This window comes from Hordeum vulgare, chromosome 7H (assembly GCF_904849725.1).
Source record: "Hordeum vulgare subsp. vulgare chromosome 7H, MorexV3_pseudomolecules_assembly, whole genome shotgun sequence".
Taxonomy (NCBI): Eukaryota; Viridiplantae; Streptophyta; class Magnoliopsida; order Poales; family Poaceae; genus Hordeum; species Hordeum vulgare.
This window is the reverse complement of record NC_058524.1, coordinates 487081114-487092054: the sequence shown is the minus strand read 5'-3', so window position 1 is coordinate 487092054 and position 10941 is coordinate 487081114. Positions and strand designations below refer to the sequence as shown.

Sequence of the window (10941 nt, the reverse complement as noted above, 5' to 3'; positions counted from 1 at the left end):
AGTTTGATTCATCTCAACTAGTTTTGAGTTGTGGTTATGGTAATATTGAAGTTATATTAGTAAGGTGTTGTGGATCTAGAAATACTTGTGTTGAAGTTAGTGATTCCCGTAGCATGCACGTATGGTGAACCGCTATGTGATGAAGTCTGAGCATGATTAGTCTATTGATTGTCATCCTTTGTGTGGCGGTCGGGATCGCGCGATGGTTTTTACCTACCAACCCTTCCCCTAGGAGTATGCGTTGAATGCTTTGTTTCGATTACTACTAAAACTTCTGCAACAATTATATGAGTTCTTCATGACTAATGTTGAGTCTATGGTTTAGATGCACTTACACCTTCCACCATCACTATCTTCTTTAGTGTCGTGCAATTTTCGCCGGTGCAGAAAACCCACCATTAGCCTCCCTCGAAACAGCCACCATACCTACCTACTATGGCTTTTTCAAAGTCATTCCGAGATATATTGCCATGCAACTACCACCATGACATGTGCCACCACGTCTACATTGCCATTGCATGATCGTAAGATAGCTAGCATGATGTTTCCATTGATGTCTATGCCATGCTAGATCATTGTCACGGTACACTACCGAAGGCATTTCATATAGAGTCATCATTGCTCTAAGTTTTGAGTTGTAAGTGTGATGATCATCATTGATGGAGCATTGTCCCATGTGAGAAAATAAAAGAGGCCAGCGAAGCCCATTTACAAAAAGAGGCCAAAGATGCCCACAAAAAAAGAGGCCAAATATCCCACCAAAAAAATAATGAGAGAAAAAGAGAGAAGGGACAATGCTACCACCTTTCCACACTTGTGCATATTAAGCACCATGATCTTCATGATTGAGAGTCTCTCGTTTTGTCACCACCATATAGCTAGTGGGAAATTTTCATTATATAACTTGGCTTGTATATTCCAATGATAGGCTTCCTCAAATTTGCCTTAGGTCTTCGTGAGCAAGCAAGTTGGATGCACACCCACTAGTTTTCTTTAAGAGCTTTCACATACTCTTAGCTCTAGTGCATCATTTGTATGGCAATCCCTACTCATTTACGTTGATATCTATTGATGAGCATCTCCATAGCTCATTGATATGCCTAGCTAATGTGCCCGTCTTCTCCTTGTTTGTCTTGCAACCTCCACCACACTCCACACCACTTATAGTGCTAAAACCATGGCTCACGCTCATGTATTCCGTGAGAGTTGAAAAGGTTTGAGAAAGTAAAGGTGTGAAAACAATTACATGGCCAATACCGGGGTTGTGCATGATTTAAATTCATTGTACAAGGATGATAGAGCATAGCCAGACTATATGATTTTGTAGGTATAACTTTCTTTTAGCCTTGTTATTTTGAAAGTTCATGATTACCTTGCTAGTTTGCTTGAATTATTATTGTCTCCACGTCAATAGCAAACTATTGTTTTGAATCTAATGGATCTGAACATTCACGTCACATAAGAGGAGTTACAAAGGACATCTATGTTAGGCAGCATGAAAGCATCAAAAATTCATTCTTTATCACTTCCCTACTCGAGGACGAGCAGGAGTTAAGCTTGGGGATGCTTGATACGTCTCAAACGTATCTATAATTTTTGATGGTTTCACACTGTTATCTTGTCAACTTTGGATGTTTTGTTTACCTTTTATATCTGTTTTGGGACTAACTCATTAATTCAATGCCAAGTGCCAGTTCCTGTTTTTTCTGTGTTTTTCACCCTTTTCAGATCTGATTTTGGAACGGAGTCCAAACGGAATAAAATCCCCGAAATAAATTTTTCCACAATGGAAGAAGATTGGGAGGCTTGAGGGCCAAGGCAGTGGGCCCACAAGGGGGCCACAAGCCCTGTTGCCGCGGCTAGGGGGGAGGCCGCGACAACCAAGCTTGTGGCCCCCCTGGCGCTCCCCTGCCCTAGGTCTTTGGCCTATAAATTCCCTAAAAATCCAGAAAAATCAGGGCATCCACGAAAACACTTTTGCGCTGCCGCAAGCTTCCGTTTTCGCGAGATCTCATCTGCAGACCCTTCCCGGTGCCCTGCCGGAGGGGACTTTGGAGTTGGAGGGCTTCTACATCAACATCATCGCCTCTCCAATGACTCGTGAGTAGTTCACTTCAGACCTACGGGTCCGTAGTTAGTAGCTGGATGGCTTCTTCTCTCTCTTGGATCTTTAATACAAAGTTCTCCATGATCTTCATGGAGATCTATCCGATGTAATCCTCTTTGGCGGTGTGTTTGTCGAGATCCGATGAATTGTGGATTTGTGATCAGATTATCTATGAATTATATTTGAGTCTTTGCTGATTTCTTATATGCATGATTTGATATCCTTGTAAGTCTCTCCGAGTCTTGGGTTTTGTTTGGCCAACTAGATCTATGATTCTTGCAACGGGAGAAGTGCTTGGTTTTGGGTTCATACCGTGTGGTGACCTTTCCCAGTGACAGAAGGGGCAGCAAGGCACGCATCATGTTGTTGCCATCAAGGGTAACAAGATGGGATTTTGTCGTAGATATGAGATTGTCCATCTACATCATGTCATCTTGCTTAAGTCGTTACTCTGTTCCTTTGGACTTAATACACTAGATGCATGCTGGATAGTGGTCGACGTGTGGAGTAATAGTAGTAGATGCAGAAAGTATCGGTCTACTTGTTTTGGACGTGATGCCTATAGATATAATCATTGCCTTAGATAACGTCATGACTTTGCGTGGTTCTATCAATTGCTCGACAATAATTCGTTCACCCACCGTCTACTTGCTTTCATGAGAGAAGCCACTAGTGAACACTACGCCCCCCGGGTCTATTCACAACTATCGTTTCCACTTTCACGTTTACTTTGCTTTGTTTACTCTTTGCTTTCAATTCTCACCTTGCAAACAGTCTATAAGGGATTGACAACCCCTTCATGGCGTTGGGTGCAAGCTCTTTGTGTTTGTGCAGGTACTTGTGACTTGATGAGATCTTCCATTGGTTCGATACCTTGGTTCTCAAAACTGAGGGAAATACTTACCGCCGCTGTGCTACATCACCCTTTCCTCTTCAAGGGAACACCAACGCAAGGCTCCAAGGCCGCGGGGAAATCCTTTGCATATTTGCCAAGGAAGTCCCTAAAGGTGTAGCCATAGCAGCAGGATTCTTGGCGCCGTACCAGGGAAGGTCTATTGTTGCAGTAGCAGGAACCAGCCCCTGGTGGGCTGGTGCGAGCCATGGGGAGGAGGCCCAAGGCGCAAAGGGGCCAAACCCTAGGGCGTGGGGGCTGCCTTGGGTGGCAAGCCACCCCTAGGGCGCCACCCCTCCTCCTCCTAGGGCCGCCGCACCACCTAGGGTGGCCGCACCCCTCTCTCCCTCCCTCCTATAAATAGTGGAGGTATTGGGAGGGCTGCACACACATGTCTCTCTCCCTCGGCGCAGCCATACCTCTCCACCTCTCCTCCTCCGCGGTGCTTGGCGAAGCTTTATCGGAGAGCCACAAACTCCATCGCCACCACGCCGTCATGTTGTCGGAGTTCTCCCTCAACTTCTCCTCCCTCCTTGCTGGATCAAGAAGGATGTGACATCCCCAGGCTGTAGGTGTGTTGAATGCGGAGACGTCGAACATTCGGCGTTTGGATCGAATCGCCGCGAGTATGACTCCATCAACCGGGTTCATAGTAACGCTTCCGCTTTGCGATCTTCAGCGGTATGAAGATGCTCTCCCTCACTAGTTGCTAGCTTCTCCTAGATGATCTTGGTGACACGTAGGAATTTTTTTGAATTATTACTACGTTCTCGAACAGTATGTTGGTGATGGTGTCTACGAAGATGGAGATGGTGTTAGCTAGGGTTGATGGGAGGGGATGAAGATGGTTCTATTCTGGCTTCGCTCGAAGATGTCTTGTTCACATTTTGATCTGGCCCCCTTTATAAAAGTTGGTGAGGTGGACGAGACCGCTCCTGATAGCGGTCACGGTCAATTGGAACACCGTCTTTCACAATGTTTCTTCTCGTGCGCCTCCTCTTGATTTCTTATATCTCCTCTTTCATTCATTTCCATGTTGTCACGCGATTTCGTCCCCTTTTAGCCTAATTCATGTGGAAACACATCAAAGAGAGGACTAGTGATATCATTTGCATTCATTTGTCATTAGTATCAATATCGAAGCGAATATCTCGGTTTAAACAAAGGTTGAATGAGTGTAAAAATGTCACTCATCACTACTCACAATAGGTCTTATTTCCAACAATTATAAACTTTATCTCAACCACATTTTTATCTTGTTACCCTGTTGTTTTTAATTATTCAGAAACTATAAGAATATTTGCACCACCCAAACTATGTATCTCTACTACTTGCAAAAATAATAGTGGTCCTTTTCGTGCCACACGGAGAATCATCCAACCATCCATCTTTTTTATGAGCATCATTCCTTTAAAATTGTCTTAACCATTCCATCTTTCTATTGTAAGCGAATAAATGAGTACAAAATAAAATCCTATAATATACTTAGGTCGGTAAATCACGGGCAAGATTATGAACATTGACTTACATAATCATATTAATATGAGTAGGTAAATTATAGGCTAACACACTAGAATGTTTTTTATCCGTTGAAACACACGTGCAATTATGTTAGTATATCATAGAATTTGTCAATCTCTTCATCCAACTAATGCAACTATACAATTAAAATTTGTATTAGGTCTTTTGGGGACACAAAGGCTAGTTGTATCTTGTTGCCAGTTTGTTTGAGAGAAGAATATATTCATTTTAGGTCTTTCAAGAATTGATAAATCTTATGTCATCCATTTGTTTTAGTTAGACATGAAATAATCGAGTGAACCTAAAAAGCCATTTGAAAGGAAGTGGGAGTCAAACTCAAGTTGAGTGGGTGTTCGAATAACCACCTCAAATGAGCACATTTGTTGTCACGTATGAGGAAATGTTTCTATTTGACCATTTTCAGTATTTTTTTCGAATGAACCATTTTTAGTAATATATTACTCCATTCGATTCAAAATAAGTGTCACAGTTTTGGATAGACACTACCATCTATTATCTATACCTAATAATAAAACGGCTATTGCTTTCGTCGGAAAACCCATCACGACATTTTTATAAAAAAGCCCATGTAATTTTTGTTATTCAACCCGCGCTTCATCATTTATCTGCAACGCAAAAGGAAAAAACGATTCGCTGCAAAAATTATACCCGTACGCATCGCCTCCTTCCGTCGATCCTGGGCCACCCTGGCCTATGCCCAGGCCGCCGCCACACCACTCGCCGCCGCGGCCGACCTCAACCGCCACCGCTGCCGATCTCAACCCACCCGCCTCCGCGGTTGTACCTCTCCCCGCTCACTGCCCCCGTTGCGGCGCTCGAGCGCATCGCGTCGACCCTGGTCCACCCTGGCCTGTGCCCAGGCCGCTGGCACACCACTCGCCGCCGCGGCCGACCTCAACCACCACTGTTGTCGATCTCAACCCACTCGCCTCTGCGGTCGTACCTCTGCCCGCTTGCTGCCCCCGTTTCGGCACTCGAGCACAGCTTCTGGATCAAATCAACGCGACAGCTACATCTACTTGGGATGATGCATCTGCTCGATGCAGAACGGCGGCGGCGCGCGGATAAAGCGCGACGGAGCGAAGTACTTGCAGGTGGAGGCGGGCCTCCATGGCTCACACAGGGAACTCCGAGGTTATGGCGCGGCGACAACGACTCCTTATGACCAGATAGAGGCGCCTAACCCTTGCTCCCCTCATCGTATCCCCTCCTCCGGCAGGAACTCATCATCTGGTGAGATCCCCTCCCCATGCCTCCAACCGTGTGCCAAGCACCGGCAATAAATTTTGTTTTGTGAGAATTTGTTTGCTGATGAATGAATGTATTGAATGTAAGATTGCATTGTTGTAGAGAGAGAGAATGGAACACCACCTTCAGTTTGTCATCTGATCCCACATTCTCTACCTCATGAGTGAAATAAGATAACAGTCCATTGACCAATTCACGTAGCCTCTTTGTTTTGCTGTGCTTGTCCCGCTCAATTTCTCATCATGGTGGAATTAACAATGGACGGGTTGATTTCTCAACAAAATAAGGTAGGACTGACTACATTAGTTAGTTAGTTTATTATTTTAATAAATCAAAATGATTATAAAAAGATTAAAAGCGTGTGGTATTTTTTCTCCCGTTGCAACGCACATGCCCTTTTGCTAGTATACTTAAATATATACAGATAATCCGTTTCTGAGTTGAGGGCTCATCTACATCGGCATTGAAGAAAAAAATCAAAACAAATACTAGAAGTTTTTTCCAAGAAATTCTCTTTTTTGCATGGTAGATAATTTGACGCGTTAGGCCCGCTCTAATTTTCAAACCATTTGGACATCTCAACAGTTCCTCGCAAAAAAACAAAAAACAAAATTAGGGTATGTAAAGAAAACACCTATATAACTTTTTCCAATTTTTTACAAGCTTCCAAATTTGGTCTAGGCTTTTAAACTATGCACATATATGTTGTTTTCAAATTTTACAAACTTTGAAATTTGACTTTTGTGAGTTGGGAGCATGGTATCGTGTAAGACTTTGGGATCACCCGATGCTTTCCCCTCCCCCACAGCCCTTGTCCTCTTAGTTGGATCTTCTCTCTCGAGTCCAGGCTGACTCCCCAGCCCGGCGCCGCCACCGCCACGCCGCCTACTATAGTTTTCCCCTCCCCTCCCCTCCCCGCTTCCCACCGGCCGCCTGCGTCCAATCCGTCCCGTTGGTTCCCCCTCTGTGCACGCGGTTCCTCGATCCGCTTGGCCGCGCAGATGGAGATGCATACGGGGTCTGCGCAGGCAGGTGGCCGCTTCCCTGTGCCGCACAAGTCCCTCTCCTTGGATATCAAGGTTTGTTTCTTTTGTTGATCTCACCCACTCCAGTAGCATTACCATTTTTTTTCCTTACATCGTAGCTTCCACTTCGTTGGATTTAATCTAGTTCCCCAGTCGATTTTGGGAACAATCTATCATGGTGGGGGTGTTATCTGATTGCGAGTATAACTTGGTTCTGTCTGGGCTTTCCAGGGCAACAAGACCGACATTGTCATCAGCAAATACGAAGACAACTTTCTGGTGAGTTGCGAATTCACAGGTCGTATTTGATCGAATGCTAATTTCACATGTGACAGATGCTCAGCTGTCCACCGTATTGGCAGGTCATTGTGACACAGATTGGGTGCATGGGAACCATATTAGCTGCTAAGTAAGTTATTTATTCTCATTGGGATGTAAAATAGTTTGGTATATCCCGGTCAAAAAAATGCAGAGTTTGCTAGTATACGATTTTTGCATCATCAGTTCTGCATATGTTGTGCCCCCCTCCATGTACATGTTGGTATTTGGAAGTTCCAGGTCTAGCTGATCTTTAGTGCTAGGACCGAAATTATCTATTCATGTGGTTAATCATCTAGTCTAGTACCAAAGAAAGCTGCAAAATCATGAGCTGTTCTGTTGAGTCTTGCAGTAAATATCATATCATAACTTTCAGATTTATATTTTTGCTACACAATTCTTTCATCATTCCCTCAGCATATTAGATGTTTGGTTCTTGCATATTACTCCGTGTTAAATGATGTGTTAACTAAGAGGTGAGAAAGCAGTGTACTGGTAACAGTTTATGGAATTAAGGCATTACCATTGTTATTTCTTCTCTTGAACTCTTCTGCTGCATTCTTTACTAACCCTTTCCTTCCTGAACAGGAAAGATGAAAGTGTCTTCTCTGATCCAACCTACAATGTATCTGTTCTTTTTGGGAAGAGGGATGAGGTAATCTCGTCAGCACATCCATATTGTCAGGCCTGATTGTGGACACATCTAATGACTCTGCATAATGTTGTGATTGCAGCCACTCCTGCTAGCTTGTGCACGTCAACTTATCGAGCATATAAGGTTTGCTTTCTTAACCATCTCGTCGTGCTATCCGCTGTTTCCCCCTTATTTGATTAGTTTTTCAATTTTTTGTCTGTGTACATGTGCTAGATTACATACGTGTATATACAAGTGATAACTCTAGCCTGCTACAGATACTAGCATCTAGATGAAGACGCTTTGACCTCGTGCATGGCAAGGCTGCATGCAGCTGCGGCCATTAGCACAGGTTGGTTAAAAACTGTGGTAAAATAGCACCGCCAAACGCACTAGTACTATAGGAAAAACCACGGTTTTAGGGAAACAATTTATTGCTTGCCCACGCATTGAAACAATGCTGCCAAACTAGGCCTTCAATTTTTGTTTCATCCAAACACCTCAAAGTTTTTAATACCAACGATTTTTCAGAAACCACGGTATTTCCAAAAAACTACAAAAATACTTTGCATCCAAACACACGCTTAATCTTTTCTTCACCCTGCAGTTTTTGTGCCAGTTTTTAACTGAAGTTAGTAATCCGTACAGGTTGCTCATAGGGCTGATATACCACATGCCATTTGCTTACATACACATACACAAATGACTTACGTATCGGGGTTGGTTAACTTTGTCTCACCGTTTTTGTACTTATATTGTTGTTGTACTTGTTTTGAAGTGGTAGTGGCTCAGCTCGGCCGTTGGTGATTTCTCTTGGTTTGAAGGATCATTCCCAGGTAAGAATTGAAATAATTTCCATGCTATGATTGCCATGTTATGTGGACCACGTACAATTGATCTTTGCTTTTTTGAAACCCCTAGAAATTCTCATGTACTATTACTGTTGTACTTATCACTGAGGACAGTTTCCCATTTTGCTTTCGATCCAATACTATCGTAAATGTATGTCTGATACAATTACGTCAATTTTGTAGGGAACATTGAAAGATGTAGTCTCTGCCATTGTTGACAACCGCCTATGGTGATAACTTTGCAAAGGTTGGGATGGGCACATACATGTTCGGTTCATCTACATAGATATTGACATACACAAGCTGTCAGAGCAAACTCAGCCCTCCCTTATCATGCATGATCTCTAGAAATTATGTAATTTCTCCCTCCATTCCTAAATATAAGTCTTTCTAGAGATTCCACTATGGACTACATACGGAGCAAAATGAGTGAATTTATACTCTAAATTATGTCTTTATACATCTGTATGTAGTCCGTACCTAAATATCTAAAAAGACTTATATTTAGGAACGGAGGGAGTAGTATTTATTCCAGATTCAGTTATCATGAGGTGATTTCCCCACTAAAATGCGTAATGATCAATATATTTCCCTAATGTAGCTTGAGGGGTTGCCACTTGAAAGTATTTACAAGATTAAAAAACCTGTTCAATCATAACGAATAGCTAATCATGTCCGGTGAAGAAATTGCTTCTCCGGTAGAACAGTATATATATATATATATATATATATATATAGGACGGCTGTTTGGGGCACCTAGGTGCCCAGGCACCTTGCCTAGATGCCGTTCGTTTGTATCGTGATTTTGTTCGGACGATGGAAATATGAGTTATTGGATTTGATCCGTTAACAAAGCGAAAACTTTCCATACCTGTATGCATGGCTGTGACGCGTGTTAATTGTGTTAATAAATTACCTTCCATACATGGTTGCATGGCGTGTCTTATATAGAAACTACTATATCTGATTATTTAATGTACGTCATCAATTGTCCATTCATGAGATCAAGTAATAAAGAGTTTCCAAACTATTTCTGTATAAAATATAGTAATAAATTTGTAGCATTGTGTATTTTGAGATTTTTGTAACTGAGTACATACTCATAATATTTTTGTGTCGATATTTCTCTACAATTACATATCTCAGCGTGAAATATACGAGTGTATACCGCAATAATTCATAGGTATGATACCTAATTGTTTTTATATTTTTTCCTACACCAACATACACTGGCGTGAAAAATATGAATATATACCGTAATAATACGTAGGTATTATACCTAATTGTTTTTTAGTTACATAGTTCAAAAATAAGTGGGTATGTGAGATTGAAATATATGTATAAATTCCCCAATATTACTCTATAGCTACATACCTATTTTCTACAACTACATACCCAAGCAAAAAAACATATGACTACATACCCCAATAATATATAGGTATTATTCCCATTTTTTCTTGCATATTTTACTATAGTTACATACGCCGACGTGAAATATATGAGTATACGCCAATAATACGTAGGTATATATATACCTAATTCTTTTTGAAGTACATAGTCACAAATAAGTGGGTATGATACTCAATTGTTTTATGGATATACGTCCACGTAAACGTGTGGGCGCCATACATATTCTTTTTTGGTATATATTCACAAATACGTGACCTAAGTTTTTATATAGAAAGGTATGAGAGGGAAAAGCAGTAAAAGTAAATGCTTGATCTATGAAACAGCATAATTTTATTTTTTAGAACACAGTACGTGTAATCTTTTTAGAACACAATATATGTGCATTTTATTTTATAATATTATTTACGGGTATGTCACCGATACCATTTATGGGTATGTGTTCAGGGCATGTACGTGTATTTTATTTTTGGGTATAAAATTTATGGGTATGTCTTCAAAAAAAGTATATTATGTTAGGGTATTTCATCATTTATGGGTCCATACTCAATAAATGATGTGAAATTGATAGCATCCAATACATTTACGGATATGCGAAAGTAAGAGTACTCTATAAATTGTTAGGTATGTGCATACGTATCATATTTTTTACATGTACATATCCTGGTGTAAAATTTATGAGTATATATCCAATAATACATAGGTATTATACATAGTCACAAAGTAGGTATGGTACCAAATAAATTTCACTATATAGGTGCAAATACATGGTGTGTACAACGTATGCATGAAAATGTATGAGAGAAGGAAAGCAATAAAAGGTGATGTACTAATTCATGGAATTTAAAATACTTGATTCTATCTCATATATGGAATGTCTTGCATGCAAATATTAGGAAACAGATCAGAATTTATGG

General features: G+C 41.3%; 1 protein-coding gene across 1 annotated transcript; it reads left to right on the top strand.

Moving 5' to 3' along the window:
* The first annotated feature begins 6585 nt into the window (after positions 1–6585).
* On the top strand, positions 6586–9275 carry LOC123411713 (proteasome assembly chaperone 3-like). Its single transcript, XM_045104676.1, has 7 exons — positions 6586–6868; positions 7046–7093; positions 7177–7223; positions 7721–7787; positions 7867–7910; positions 8545–8602; positions 8801–9275. The coding sequence occupies exons 1-7, from the start codon at positions 6791–6793 to the stop codon at positions 8849–8851; spliced, it is 393 nt and encodes a 130-aa protein (XP_044960611.1). The 5' UTR covers positions 6586–6790; the 3' UTR covers positions 8852–9275.
* Positions 9276–10941: the final 1666 nt, after the last annotated feature.

What these genes read in the sequence shown, in the direction of transcription:
- LOC123411713 (XM_045104676.1), top strand. Translation starts at nt 6,791, where the DNA reads ATGGAGATGCATACGGGGTCTGCGCAGGCAGGTGGCCGCTTCCCTGTG. An exon ending in AATACGAAGACAACTTTCTG is followed by an intron (nt 7,094 to 7,176) that starts GTGAGTTGCGAA and finishes CCGTATTGGCAG; the next exon opens with GTCATTGTGACACAGATTGG. An exon ending in GGAACCATATTAGCTGCTAA is followed by an intron (nt 7,224 to 7,720) that starts GTAAGTTATTTA and finishes CTTCCTGAACAG; the next exon opens with GAAAGATGAAAGTGTCTTCT.